A 14,505-nucleotide genomic window follows, 5' to 3' on the forward strand; every position below is an offset into this window, starting at 1 on the left:
ACAGCTGACCCACAGTAGACCTGCCACAGGGACAGGAAATATTTGCTGTGTTAGGGAACCGAAGTTGCAGGGCGGGAGGGGGTGCTACCATAGCGTAACCTAGCCTATCCTGACCACTTCTGTGTACCTCACAAGGTTGTAGTCTGGTAAGGTAATGGGGGAAGCTGTTCTTTAAATTGTACACATGGGGCACCTGGGTGGCTCAGTCGGTTAAGGGTCCAACTTCAGCTCAGGTCATGATCTCGCGGCCCGTGAGTTCGAGCCCCGTGTCGGGCTCTGTGCTGACAGCTCAGAGCCTGGAGCCTGCTTTGGATTCTGTGTCTCCCTCTCTCTCTCTGCCCCTCCCCGGCTCATGTTCTCTCTCAAAAATAAATTAAAAAATAAATAAATAAATAAATGTACGCAGGAAGACGGGCCCGGTACTGATTGTAGGGTGAGGGAGACCAGATATACCCCAATGACAGGAAAAGGGGCTTCGCTGGAGATAATGTGGAGCTCACATTACCCGGTGTGAGCCGGATGTGAGCCGGATTCTAAGCCAGTCCCTTTGGTACTAAATTTACCCTTGAGAGTCCCTTAAATTGCCCATAAAATACAGAACACTGTGACCTCTGATGAAGTTCAACACAACCTGTTTTCCTCCAGCAGTCGAGCAATTGGCTTTTCTTTGCTTGAATACTGATAAAGTAATTGACTTAAGGACCCTTTGAGTAAGAAAGATCTGTGTCTGGGCGCCTGGGTGGCTCAGTTGGTTGTCTGTCTCGATTTCAGTTCTGGTCATGATCCCAGAGTCATGGGATTGAGCCCAGCACTGGGCTTTGCACTGAGCATGGAGCCTGCTTTAGATTTTCTCGCTCCCTCTGCCCCTCTCCCCTCTCTCTCTCTAAAAGTTTATTTGGGGCGCCTGGGTGGCGCAGTTAAGCGTCCGACTTCAGCCAGGTCACGGTCTCGCGGTCCGTGAGTTCGAGCCCCGCGTTGGGCTCTGGGCTGATGGCTCGGAGCCTGGAGCCTGTTTCCGATTCTGTGTCTCCCTCTCTCTCTGCCCCTCCCCCGTTCATGCTCTGTCTCTCTCTGTCCCAAAAATAAATAAACGTTGAAAAAAAATAAAAAAATTAAAAATTAAAATTTAAATTTTAAATTAAATTTAAATTTTTAATTAAAAATTAAAAATAAATAAATAAATAAAAGTTTATTTTATTTATTTATTTATTTTTTAAGGACATGGTTTATTTTTATTTTTTAATTTTTTTTCAATATATGAAATTTATTGTCAAATTGGTTTCCTCTAAAAGTTTAAAAAGAAAAATGGAGCACCTGGGGTGGCTCATTTGGTTAAGCTCCCTCCCAACTTCACGTCATGATGTCGTGGTCTGTGGGTTCAAGCCCACAAGCTTCAGAGCCTGGAGCCTGCTTTGGATTCTGTGTCTCCCTCTCTGCCCCTTCCCCTGCTCGCCCTCAGTCTTTGTCTCTCAAAAATAAATGCTAAAAAGAAAAAAAAATTTTTTTTAATTTAAAAAGAAAGAAAAATGTGCATCTTTAAACAGTGAAATCACACTCAGCGTGCTAAGATGTTTACCCAGTCTATTTTCTCTTCCTCCTAAACCCACAACTAATCTCTATTTCCCAACCTCCCTTGCATAGAGATGTGGCTGCATGACTGAGTTGTAGCCAATGGAAAGTGAAGGGAAATAGACGTGCCAATTCCCTGGCTTCCCGTAAAAGCCATCCTCAGACAATCCTCCGGGCCCACCTCCCCCGCCTAGCTAATGCGAGGGTGGAATGTTCTTGGAAGTCCTGTGTTGAAAATGGCGGCTTCCCTGAGTCTCAGCTTCAGGAGAGCTGCTTCCCAGTCGGGAGCTCCTGATGAGGACTTAACAGGAGTCAGAAATAAACTTCTGTTGTGATTGAGCCACTGTGCATCTTGAGGTTGTTATAGCAGTGAGGCTTACCGGAGGGAAGAACAGATTCACGGTGCCCAGGCCATGCCCTCCCGGAGGCTTGAGCCAGTTGAGTGGAATGAGCAAATGGAATGTCTTGCATGGTGGTTATTCGTTTATTCTGAAAGCATATACTTGAAATCTGGAAAGCTCTTACTGCACATATGATGTCTTAGTCCATTCGGGCTGCAAGATACCACAGACTGGGGGGCTTATAAACCACAGTCATGCATTTCTCACAGTTCTGGAGGCTGGAAGTCCAAGATCAAGGCACCAACCACCAGCACGGTCAAGTTCTGGTGAGAATTCTCTTCCTGCTTCTTCCTGCCGGCACCTTTCACTTTGTCCTCACTTGGTGGAAGGGGCAAGAGAGCTCTCTGGGGCCTCTTTTGTGAGGTCCCTAATCCCATTCATGAAGGCTCAAGACCTTATCACCTCCTAAGGGCCCCATCTCCAAACGCCATCACGTCGAGCATTAGGTTTCAACATGAATTTTAGGAGCATACAAACAGCCCATGGTAACATATGGCTCCACCATGTTCCTTAAAAATTTTTTTTCTTAATGTTTTTATTTTTGAGACAGGGTGAGACAGAGCATGAGCAGGGGAGGGGCAGAGAGAGAGGGAGACACAGAATCCGAAGCAGGCTCTAGGCTCCGAGCTGTCAGCACAGAGCCCGATGCGGGGCTTGAACTCACAGACTGCAAGATCATGACCTGAGCCGAATTTGGATGCTCAACCGACTGAGCCACCCAGGCGCTCCTCCACCACGTTCCTTAGATCAAATTCAGCCTAGACTTTCCCCGCTGGCCTCCTCCAGGCCACTCTGCTGAGCTCAGTCCAGCCACTGGACATGGGACCAAAGGCACAGGCTGACCTCCAGGCCCTACCAGGGGAGGGGACTCACGAGTCTTTGAGGCCTCAGGCCTCAGGGGTGTATTCTTCTGAGTGGAGACATTCACACTCCCCTGCCCACATCTCCCTCTTTTTTAGGCCATGGTTTGCTGGGTTTATGTAAGAGACTCCTGGTGTCGCTGTAAATGGTTAGGGTCAAAGAGCCAAGGAGGCAGGGCCGGCGGTGGAGGGAGCCATCTTGAGTGCTGAAAGGATGCATCCCTCTGGAGGGGACAGCTGGTTCACGAGGGACAGTGGGCAGACAGATGGGAATCTGGGAGCAGGCCAGGCAGGGGGACCCCTGAAGCATTGGAATGGCAGCTGAGTAACGTATACTAGCTTCAAGTATAAATCTGTCCCTGCCTAGACAAGTGCCCTCCAAAAGAGGGCACAGGCGATTTACCACAGCCTCATTTGTTTTGGTGGCAGGACCTGGTGAAACAGATAATGGAATTCTGTGCCACCATTAAGCAGACTGCCGACGTGGACGGCTGTGGGCGGTAAACGTTAAGGGTGCAGGCTCTGGAGCCAGGCCAACCAAGATGGACGCCTCTGAGGGCCTCCACCTACTCTCTGGAAAATGGGCACACTAAAAGGCTTGTCGTGCTGTCTAGTACACAGGACAGCGTAGGTGTGGGGCGAAGTGAGGGAACAGACGCACACAAAAAGCACTTGGCACGAGGGTGGCTTGGGAGAGTGGAACAGCACACCCGCAGGATGAGGTTTACGATACGGGAATGTGTGCGTGCAGACGTGGAGAATTTACCGAGACAGACATCTGAGCTCTGAGGAGCCCTGGTCACCTCTGGGGAGGAGCGGGGGCTTAAGGAGGCAGACTTGGTCACGATTTAGTATCTTTGCCGCACGAATATTTTACCTATTATGTGGAAAGATTTCTTCGGTGGCTCCATGTGGCCCTCAGGACAAAACCCAAACGCCCTACGGGACTCCTCGGGCTGCCCCGCTGGCTTGAGGGCATCTCTTACCCGCCCCCCAGCCCCCAGTCCCCAGCGCTGAGTGTTCCAGGCACATCGATCTGTTTCCATTTCCCTGTCTGCAACTGCTCAGTGTGCTCTCTGGCCTCTCCAGGCTCCAGAAGTCTCAGCTGCGAATCCACCCTCTCTGATACATTAACCCTTCCCGCCCCAATCCCTAGCAGCGGTCTAGACACCCACCCGCTTCAGCCACACCTAAGCGCTCCGGGACTTCCGGACTTCCTTCTCCTGTCCCCTCCTCCAAGCACCACCAGACTACTCCCCACACCACCCCCCACATGCTCGCCTGTGACCTCCAAGAGGGCTGACCTAATCCCCTGGGCCTAGCACAGGCGTTGAGGCTCAATACCCATCTGCTAAATTTCAGCTCTCCGGGACACGAAGGCCTCCTGGCCAAGATATTATAAGGATGAAATGATTGGCATCCGCAACCCCCCAGCACAGGATCTGGCATATGGTAGGCTCAATATAGCCTTAAAAAGCAAGCTGGTGCCAGACAGCAGAGAAAGCTCAAATGGCAGGGGTAGGTAGCTATTAGGGACAGATGCCCAGAACTGTTTACGAAGGAACAGTGATTCTCAACATTATGGGGAAGAATCGGTCACCTGCAGTGTATTAAACTTGCGGACCTCGGGGCCCATCCCTAGAGATTCCAACTCCAAAGGTCTGGCACAAGGTCCGGGCAGCTGACTTTTAAAGAAATAATCCACAGGTGATCCAAAGACTGCACTCTTGAGAAACCAACTGATCTGTTCGTGAATATTTATTAAGTGGCTATGATCTGCCAGGTTCAGGTTAATCTTCATTGTGGGGACAGAGGAAGAACAAGAAAAGTCTGTGCCCTCAGGGAGTTTACATTCTGGTGGGGATAGAAAATATGAGGTATACAAATAAATGGAGACAGCCAGTGACGAGGTCATCAAGAAACTAGGCAGAGACAGGGTGCGAGCTTGGGTGGCAGGGAGGGCCTCTGTCTGAGGTCACTGTGGAATGACAGGACAGAGCCAGACAGTAAGCAACTAGGGGAAAGCATCCAGATGAATCTTCTTTTTCCCCAAGCTCCCCTCAACCCAGGCCTTGGTCCAACTGTATCTCAAAGGAAACCAAATCCTGGAGAGTGACGTCCCCCTCCCCCTTTATTACAGAGGTTTTCAGAGCTGGGATAGACCAGACACAGGAGGCTGGGATGGGAAAGGATCTACTCGGCTCCTTCTCTCTTGGCCGTGGGACCGCAGGCTTCCTCTGGCCAGGGGCACAGGCCTGACTCCCTGCCTGTCGAGAAACCTGGCCCCTACCCCATCTCCCTCATTCAGGTGTCTCTGAAGCCTCAGGCCAAGCCAGACCCCAGAGCTGAGCCAGCAGGTGCGACAATGCCCGGTCCTCACACAGGTCTCTTGGTGCCCTAGGAGCACTGCCCGTATGGGCGGGGCCTCCTGAGCATCCTTCCTGATTTGAAGTCCAGGTCCTGGGGAATCCTACTGGTGGGACTGGTCCTCAGGATTTCAGAGAACATGGCATCACCAAGGAGGCCGACGCCCTTCCCAGCAGGCCGGACAACACATTAGGAAGACGTGAGCCTGGGACCTCGCGGGAGTGAGAGGGGGAGCCGCGTGGCACAGCGAGACTCCCAGGGCAGGTGGGCAGCCAGGGGCTGGAGGTTCCGGGGTCACTTCTTCCTGGCACGGTCCGCGGCGTCCAGGGCAGCCATGTTGCGGGCGGCTGTGATCAGGTGGACGACGCTGATGAGAGACTTGAGCACCGCGATAGGGGCAGTGACCCAGAGGCCCACTCGGAAAAGACCCACAGAGCCAACTGCAGAAGGGAGCACGGGGAGGATACAAAGAAAATGGGATGCAGGTGAGGGAGAGGCCTGGGAGCTGGCGGCCTTCAGGCCTTCGTCACCCCGGGGCAGGCCAGGCCCCCCTCCCGCGCTCCTGCCCAGCCCCTCGCCTCCTACCTAAAGGTCCCTCGGAGAAATTGAACAGGTAGAGGAGACAGTAGAAGAGCTCGTTTCCAGCACACAGGGTAAACAGAGCGGGCTGCACAAACAGCAGATCGGCTGCTTCAGCAAGGGTAGTGCCGCCCCTCCCCCTGCGAAGGGAGGGGGGACCAGAACCCTCTGCGGATGGGTAGCCATCCGGGAAGAACCAGACCCGGGAAATGGGTGTGCAGGGTGGGGCAAGGGTGAGAGGAAAGAGCAATCTCAGCTCTCTCTTTATTGCTTCTCTCTTGAAACATCCTTTCAGACACGACCTCCGCTTCCAGAATAAAGCCCACACTTTATGGCCTAAGGCTCCTTGCGCACTGGCTCCACAGGCCAATCTGGCTTCGCTCTCTCCTTCCCTCCAGGGCAGGTTCCCCCTCTCTGGATGCACCTGCCCCTCTCTGGATGCACCTGCCCCTCTCTGGGTGCACCGGGCCTCCAGCCCACCTGCTGCCTGCACAAGTCCTCCTCACCAATCCTGCCCTCCCCTTCCTGCCTCAGCTTACAGGCCTCCCCTGCCCCCTCCGGAGAAAACTCTGGGTTGGTTCCTCCCTCCCCCCTCCTGACCCCTAAAGTAAGACTAGGGCTGGGCCCCCGCAGGAGGTGAGGGAGCTGAGGGAATAAGGGAGGGGCAGGAAATGCTCACCCTGGAGGTGTAGTAGATGCGAAGCACGGGATTTCCAGACAGGTCGATCATCTTGTGACTCTCACTGCCTCGGACCACAGAACTTGGGGAGAAAGCAAGGGGAGTCCATGAGCACTCCTGACCACTAACACCCATCTAATCCTCCTATCCACCTTCACGACGTAGGTGCTGGGATCGTCCCTGCCGTACAGAGGAAGTGGGGCACAGCTGAGGACCACGGTCTTGCCTGAAGCCACACAATTACCTCGTTGGTAATTACCTAGCAGAGTCAGGATTCGAAGGCTGTTTCAAAAGCCCCCAGCTGTTATCTATTTGGAATTCTGGGACCATCCGGTCTGAAGAGTTTTAGGGATTGCTTAATTCAACTGTGAACAGGACCAAGAGCTGACCGACAGAGGATTTGCCCAGGGTCCTTCAACAAAGGAGAGCTGAAAGGGAGACCTCCCAGGAAGCCGGAAGCCGTCCCAAACACCCTCCCAGACGGCCTCCCCCCCTCCCCACTCTAGTTTCTTCTTCAGCTGGCCGGCACTCCCAGAATCGCAGACCTGTGGAGGTGCAGCCAGTGGCTGGCCACATCCAAGCTCATGCTGAGCTGGAAGAGAAGGGTGGCCCGTGGGTACAGCAGGGCCAGGTTGACCAGCAGACACATGGTGGAGCAGCGGTCCGTCAGCATGTCCAGCATGGCCCCAAACCGGGTCCCTGAAAAACGGGGGCTGTTAGGTGGGAAGGGGCCATCAGGGGCAGGGACCAGGTTTGCTGTGTCTTTCTGATGCAGAGTCTAAAAGAAGCCTGAAAATGTCACCACCCACTTGCCTGGGGAGGAAAACAGGCTGCTGCTATCCGTGCGGTGTGAGGTCAAAGGACAAGGGTCACCATGCAGGAAATGCAGAGACACAGGAGCGCGTAGCAGGGCCTGAAAAGGCTAGGTCTACAACTCATCAATCCCAGAATCAATGGTCCGGGACTCAAGACAAGCAGACTTAAAGTCTTAGGGGAAGTCTTGCTGGTGGGTTTGGAGAATAGAATAAAAAAAAAAAAAAAATCAACCCTCCAGAAACCATCCGTCTTCCCTCTCCAGTCTCCCTCTAAACATGCCTTCTGGAACCTCTATTCCTTGTGCCTGGCACACAGGAGACCCCCCAGCAAACACCTGTCGAGTGGATTTTTATTCAGAGACCTTCAGCACTGCCACTGCCACCTCGTCTTGCTTACCCCACACCCTATCAGTGAGTTCTTCTTCAGAGCCCGCTAAAATCCCTTCGGTTACAAAACCAGGCCATTCTGTTCTGCCTTCTAGAGATGGGAATGACGGAGCCCTCTGGTTCCGAGTACCCGCCCGCCCGAAGGTCCTCAGGAAGCAGGAAAAGGGGACCGAGGGTTGTCGGGCCCCAAGGCTGGTTGGGAGGAGGTGTCAGTCACCTTGATTAAGGGCTCGAGCAGCGTGTCCATCGAAAGCGTCCAGAAGTCCGCTGAGCAAGTAGAAGGAGGAGGCCGTGAGGGGGCAACAGGGCATGAAGTAGAAAGAAACGATGGCAAAGACAATCCGGGCATAACCTTGGGATGGACGGGGGCAGAGAGGGTGGAATCAGAGACCCCGCCCGAGGCCCCTCGCCCTCCCGTCCGGCCCGGAGCCGCGGGCAGCACTCACCGATGAGGTTAGGCACAAACAGGAAGATATTTTCGCCTGGCATCGCGGCGACCCCCTTGCAGCCCCGGGCCCGATCTGGAGGTGGCAACTGAGTCCCAGCCCCGCCGCGCGGCCTCACCCTCCGGCCCGGCGCATCGGCAGCGCCAAGAGCGCGCAGCTCCCCGCTGTCCCCGCCCGGCCCCAGTTGTTAGAGCTCGCAGCCCGCCGGAGCACCGGCCGGCCCAGATGTGCGTCGGGCGCCGGGGCGCGCACACGCCGCCCTCCCCGGGGGGCAGGCCCTCGCGCCTCCAGCGGCCGCCCTCGCCACCCCAGCTGAGCCCCACCGGGCAAAATTGGAAGAAAAAAGAGAAAGAAAGAAAGAAAAGAAAAGAAAAAAAAAAAAAAAAAAACCTCAAAAATGGCTGCGGCCCCTTTAAGACCTGCCCGCTTCCTCTTCCTTTTCCTCCCTCCGCCCCTTTCTATCGGCGCGTACCAAAACGCAGAGGGAGGAGGGGGGCAAGGAAGCCATGACGCCGAGGAGGGAACCGAGAAGGAGAGGTCAAAAGAAAAGGAGGCCCAGAGGAACTGCTTCTACTCTTCTCTCTCCGGAGGGTATAGCTTCCTGGAGACGAAGACACGGAGAAAATATTCCGCCCTCCTAGACCTACGCGTCCCTGAGATACAAGGTTATTTAGTACAGCCCACATGGTTTCTTCCCCGCCCCTGTCTCGCCCTTGCTCTCGCAGGCTCCAGGGAGCGAGAGTATGGCTAGAGAGGTTGGAAGGCGGCCGAGGGCAGGGTTGTTTCTTGCGTGCCCCTAGTGGTAGGAGGACTGGGTCCCAGGCACCACCTGTGATCTTCCAAAGTTTTTCAGACTTCTGGTGCTGGGCCCAAGCATCCCCAAGGAGGGACCCAGAAGGAGGTGGAGTGGAGACCAGAGGAGCGAACGCGACATGCTGGGAAAATGCTCCCCCTCCCCGGCCCCCGCCTTTGGTTCTAGAATCCCTAATATCCTGGCAACCGGGCTGCAGAACGTCCGCAGACACCAAGGGTTTTATAGCGACGGTAGCCGCACCACCCCGGTCCCCCCCTCTTTCCAACCTTCCTCCCCAGCGCCTACTCCCCGTCCCCTGAGACCTAAATAGGAGCTCCTTAGCCCTCTCCGTTTACCTCTTCCCGAGACTTCAACTCCTGCCAGGTCTGGGCCGGTAAGCCAGCTGCCTTGATTTGGGAAGGGCCTTAGGTGGGAGGAAGGAGAGTGTCCCTGGGAGAAGTGGGGGTGGGGAGAGGATTGTTGTGAGCATCCCTATTCCACTCCCTCCCCCCAGGAAGATTTAAGGCAAGGATTTCCCCCACCCAGGGAGAGAACTGAGACAGCAGGATGGCTCACCTAAAGGCCTTATTTAAATCTGGCCCCGAGGAATGGTGATGGGATGGGTCTGGGGGAAGTGGGCTGGTTTCTCAGCCTAACACAGGCTCCACCTGTTCCCAGGAGGATGGCGTCCACACCTACCAGGAATGAGGAGGAAAAGGGCAGCAGGATGTCCCAAGCTGCAACCTCCTTGGGTGGAGGTCCAGTGAGCATGGGGGTGAGATGGAGTGGAGAGCTCCTAGGCCAGGGGTTAGAGTCTCCAGCCTTGAGAGGCTAGCTTCAACCCTGAGCCCATAGCCCCCAGCACTAGGCCCTCAGGTCCTCAAAGAAACTCCCCCCCCCCCCAAAAAAAAAAACACAACGCCACCCTACTTCCAGGGCCGCCTTTGTCAAATCTCAAGACTCAGCCCTCCAGTACCAGACTCCTTAGACCCAGAGCCCCAGCCTGGGAGCCCCCAGACCCAGGACTCCCATGTGGGGACTCCTAGGCTGAGTCTCTCTGATTTCCCCTTTTGCAGGTTTCATTATCCCGTTCTGAGGAATTCCTGACCCAGATCAGCACAGAACTTACTGATGAGGCCTTGTTTACCGCTGGCTACGGCACGAACCCTGTGCCCACCAAGGAAAAACAGACCCAAGACCGAGGGACTCAGATAGCCAAACACGGTGACCCCACCTCCAGGACCACTGTGTCCAGAGACCCCACCATACCCCTAGTTCCAATCCCTGACCCCTCCCAACCACAGCTGAGCTCTCCAGCAATCTCACGTCTCACAGCCCTCCCTGGGACTGCTTAGTACTTCCCCGCACAACTCACCCGGTACCCACTCCCCACTGCTGGCCAGGAATCACCTCAGCCCCTTCCTCTCTAGCCACATCTCTTTCTGGCTAGAGGGGTAGGAAATTCTCTGACTGGGGCTTCTACTTCTAGTGTTCTTCAAGACCCGAGGCACCGACACCGACACCCGGTGAGTAAATCTTCAATGGAGATGCCCTTTGTCCTGGGAAAAGGATAAGGAGCCTGGAGGGGAGAGAGGGAGGGTTTGACAACATCCTAGCGGGCAGGGGGATTTTTAAACCGGGAAGTCTGATTCTCTTCTGGTCTGATCCTCAAATTCAGACTTCTCAGCCCTCCCCTTTCCGTCCGCCATCTCTAGTTCTGACAGAAACCGTACCCGCACCAAGACCCACCTCCTGCCATCCCCTCGTGACAAGGTTTGTACCGAGTCCATGAATGACAACGCCATTCAGTATTAACCGAACGTGTGGAGTTCACAGGCTATGCGAGTCCCCGTTTCAGGAGTTTGGGACCCAGAAACGAACGATACGGTCTCTGCCCCTGAAGAGTTCACGGTGTCATGTGGGACCGGTCAAGTAGATGGTCAGTTACAGCATAATATGTATAAGAGCCCTGTAATAGAAGTAATAGAAGTGTAATAGAAGTGGAAACAGTGAGAAGAGCCCTTATCCCAGCTGCAGTTGGAACAGCAAGGAAAGGAATCATGGGACTTCCTGGAGGGGGTGACACCGAAAGAAAGAATCTTCTAGGAAAAAAAAAAAAAAAATGGATTGGTCAGTGTATTCCAAGTGGTAGGGCTTGCACGAGCGAAGACACAAAGGTGAGTCTCACTAGAGTGCATGGGAGTGTATGGATGCTTAGGGCAGGGGAGAGGGTGGGACCAGAGGCAGTTTAACTGTGAGAGGACTCAGGCAGGGTAGCCAGGGACTACTCAGAGACCTTATGTGTGCTTATTAAGATCAGAAGTCACTGAAGAGATTTGAGCAAGAGAGGCTGCAATTTTAGATCAGTCACTCTGGTGGTCAGTGGGGAGAATGACCTGGAAAGGGAAGACCGGAGGTGGAGGCCAGTTAGGAATTGTGCCAAGAGACTGAGTCGGTGATGATTAGGTCTCGAATTGTCACAGTGATAGTATAGATGAGAAGAGGAGCAGATATGAGAAATAAAGACCAGGAAGACTGAGTTTGGTAATTGATTAGAAATGATAGGGGAACAAATAAAAGAGGAAATCAGATGACCCCTCCCTTCCCCCAGGTTTCTGACTTAGGTAACAAGTCTGATGAGCTCATGCTTCTGCTCCGAACTCCACGCTAGTTCCCCATTTCGGAGTAAAAGCCATAGCCCATCATAGCTTATAAGGCCCTACATGATCTCTCTCCTTCCCCTTGTTTGCCCCTGTTCCAGTCATGCCAGCCTTCTCACCATTCTTGGAGTATGGCAGCCATGCTCCCGCCTTTGGACAGATCCCACTCCGTGTGGAAACGTAGTGTAGATAGTTGGAAATACGGCTTCAAAACTCACTGGAGACATCTGGGCTGGCGACAGAAATTGGATTTCGGAGGGAGTTGGCAGTTGAAGGATGTGTGGTTGCCCCCAGAGGTGGGGGTTATGCAGAGTAAGAAAAAAGAGGACCCTGAGGGCAGAGCCCTGAAGAGTGTCTCCGTGTAAGGAGTTGGTGGAGGAGGAGACGGGGGTCATGAAAAGGAACTGACAGCAAATGTTTATTGAGTGTCTTGTTTGTGCCCGGTCCACCAGGTCTGAGGGATAGTCATTTCTCCAGGGCTGCTGCTTCAAATGTTCATGACCAAGACCAGAAGCACAAGAGAGCTGAGAACAATCCACTGTTCTTATCCTCAGGGAGCTGGCTTCCTAGTGCCTTTGGGACACTTGAGGTCTCCCAATTGGGCTTTGGTGTTAGAAGCAGCTTGAAGTAGCAGAAAAACCCTGGGTTAATCTGGTGTCAACCTGATAGTTAGCTTAGATAGGAAGCAAGTTGCTTTCTTCCTCCCCATGTGTCAAATGGGAGCCTTGGACAAGATGCTCTGTAAGGGCCCTACCTGCCCGTACAGTGGTTTCCTGCTTCTTCCCAAATGGCACTTGATTGAGAATTTCATCCTGAGCCAATACCCTCTCATCCCCCCGGGCAGCACCCCATTGCCCCAACGGATTTTTTCCTTCCTCAAGAAAGAACGTGGAAGCCTACAGACCTTTGAATTGCCCCTTGAAATATAGGTCATTGTAGGTGATCGAAATGTTGAGTGGGGGGATGGGTGAGTGGATGGAGAGGGTAGGCAAATGGATGAATGGATAAATGGTTAGGTAAATTCACTGAATGTTCATTGGACACTTTCTATGTGCCAGCAGTGCTGTAGGGGCTGGAGGCTAGAAGTGAGCAAGATAGAGTCCCTGCTTTTGAGAAGTTTAAATGGGGGCAGAGTGATTAGGTGGAAGAGAGGTGAGTGAGTGGATGGATGAATGAGGGATAGGTGGATGGGCAGACAGATGAGCAGAAAGATTGATGAAGAATGGTGGGTTGATATGTGGATAAATACGTGGATGGATGGATGGATGGATGGACGGTGGGTGGATGGATGGATGGTGGATGGATGGATGGATGGATGGATGGATGGATGAGTGGGTAAATAGGGAATAGTGGATGCATAAATAGGTGAGTGGGGTATATGGGTTAGATGGATAGGTGAAGGATAGAAGGATAAGAAGACATGAGCCTTGGGTCCAAGGAATCAGAAGGCTCTTTTGCTTTTCTAGAGAGCTCTGCCTAGCAGCTTAACATCTGGAGGATGACCCCAACCCCCTTTGGTGCTGCTCTTGGCCTCTCAAGTCTTCCCCTGTTCTGTCCTTCTAGAACGTGCATCAGAGCTCCTCTTTCACGAGTCATTAACACTTCACTTTGCTGGGACTTCTGGTCATGAGCAACATACCCCTGGAAGCTTCCTAGGTGTTCAAGAACCATCACACACCTCTCCCCCTCAACTGGCAAGAACATCACCAGAAATCAAAGGCTTTAATAAAAAGACAGAGGTCCTTCCCTCCTCCCAACCCAGGTCATGCTCTGGAGTGACTTCTCTGGGGTGGGGATATGAGAGGGTGGCCCTATCTCCCCCTTCCTTCCTTCCTTCCTTCCTTCCTTCCTTCCTTCCTTCCTTCCTTCGTCTCCTCCCCCCTCCTCCTGCTCCTTTTTTTGTTTTGCCAGATGTGTGGGCATATTGGTGGACAGGAATATTCCATATTATTGGAATGGCTTTAATATAGGCAGTCAACAAACTGTTATCAGTCAACCTGTTGGCAGAGATGAGTTCATGGATCCAAACCCAGCCTCCTAGCCAAACTCCAACAGCTTAAGGTCTAGGCCTCTGGCATCTGAGAAGATACACCCTTGCTTCTGACATCTGAAGAGCTTCTCTGCCACTAATGGCAGTGCTGAGGCCTCCCCTCCAAGCTCTGGGGCCTCATGCCTAGGGGAACAGGTCACACTCATTATAGCCAGCTTTGTAGAGTTTGCATTTAAATCTGAGTGGGGGGGGGGGGGGTTGGGGTGCACCTGGGTGGCTCAGTTGGTTAAGCATCTGACTCTTGATTTCAGCTCAGGTCATGGTCTCACAGTTTCACGAGATCGAGCCCTATGTCAGGCTCTGCACTGCCAGCGTGGAGTCTGCTTGAGATTCTCTCTCTCTCTCTCTCTCTCTCTCTGCCCCTCTCCCACTCGTGCTGTCTCTGTATCTCTAAATAAAAACATAAATAAATAAATAAATAAATAAATAAATAAATAAATAAATAAATAGAAACTTAAAAAAAAAATAAATCTGGTCTGGCCACTTATTGGAGCCTCATGAGGAAGTCCATTCACATCTCTGAGCCTCAGTTTTCTTGTGAGAAAAACGGGAATAATTGTCCCTGTCTCACAGGGTCCTCGTAGGGGTTAAAAACATAATGCATAGAAAGTGCTTAGCACAATGCCTGGCACAGAATAAACGCCCAGAAATGCAGGCTGTTATTATTAGTAAGATCAGCTTGCATCATGTTCTCCTAAATTCAACCTCCTTTTGAGTATTTCAGTGTCCTTTTGAGTGTCCTAAGAGTGTTTAATTATATTTAAATATAAAAATCTGAATTAAGTGAAATGCAATTAATTCGGAGACTCTTTAGACAAATGGGCTACAAATTCCTTATAATGTTCAAAGTGGATATGCCGGAAAAGGAAGCCCACAGGGTAAAAAACAAGCTCATTCTT

The 14,505-nt window shown here is 52.6% G+C and overlaps 2 protein-coding genes across 6 annotated transcripts; one reads left to right on the top strand and one right to left on the bottom strand.

Moving 5' to 3' along the window:
* Window positions 1–4,570: 4,570 nt before the first annotated feature.
* On the bottom strand, window positions 4,571–8,444 carry CDIPT (CDP-diacylglycerol--inositol 3-phosphatidyltransferase). 2 transcript variants are annotated; one of them, XM_086692429.1, is made up of 6 exons: window positions 8,104–8,444; window positions 7,875–8,009; window positions 7,001–7,154; window positions 6,456–6,537; window positions 5,783–5,864; window positions 4,571–5,637 (listed from the first exon to the last, which is right to left on the bottom strand). In XM_086692429.1, the coding sequence occupies exons 1-6, from the start codon at window positions 8,144–8,146 to the stop codon at window positions 5,492–5,494; spliced, it is 642 nt and encodes a 213-aa protein (XP_086548555.1). In that variant the 5' UTR covers window positions 8,147–8,444; the 3' UTR covers window positions 4,571–5,491. The 2 variants fall into 2 exon arrangements, with proteins under 2 accessions (XP_086548555.1, XP_025775362.1); XM_025919577.2 differs by lacking the exons at window positions 7,875–8,009; window positions 8,104–8,444 and adding an exon at window positions 7,269–7,424.
* A 171-nt stretch (window positions 8,445–8,615) lies between these two features.
* Window positions 8,616–13,317, top strand: LOC147573016 (putative protein T-ENOL). 4 transcript variants are annotated; one of them, XM_086692433.1, is made up of 6 exons: window positions 8,616–8,768; window positions 9,575–9,671; window positions 9,973–10,120; window positions 10,386–10,422; window positions 10,612–10,669; window positions 13,120–13,317. In XM_086692433.1, exons 2-6 carry the CDS (start codon window positions 9,579–9,581, stop codon window positions 13,153–13,155), a joined length of 372 nt encoding a protein of 123 aa, XP_086548559.1. In that variant the 5' UTR covers window positions 8,616–8,768; window positions 9,575–9,578; the 3' UTR covers window positions 13,156–13,317. The 4 variants fall into 4 exon arrangements, with proteins under 4 accessions (XP_086548559.1, XP_086548556.1, XP_086548558.1 ...); XM_086692432.1 differs by lacking the exon at window positions 8,616–8,768 and adding an exon at window positions 9,071–9,147; XM_086692431.1 differs by lacking the exon at window positions 8,616–8,768 and adding an exon at window positions 9,155–9,280.
* The last annotated feature ends 1,188 nt before the right edge of the window (window positions 13,318–14,505 follow it).

The sequence above is a fragment of the Puma concolor genome, chromosome E3 (genome assembly GCF_028749965.1).
Source record: "Puma concolor isolate L17-30 chromosome E3, mPumCon1.1.hap2, whole genome shotgun sequence".
Classification (NCBI taxonomy): domain Eukaryota; kingdom Metazoa; phylum Chordata; class Mammalia; order Carnivora; family Felidae; genus Puma; species Puma concolor.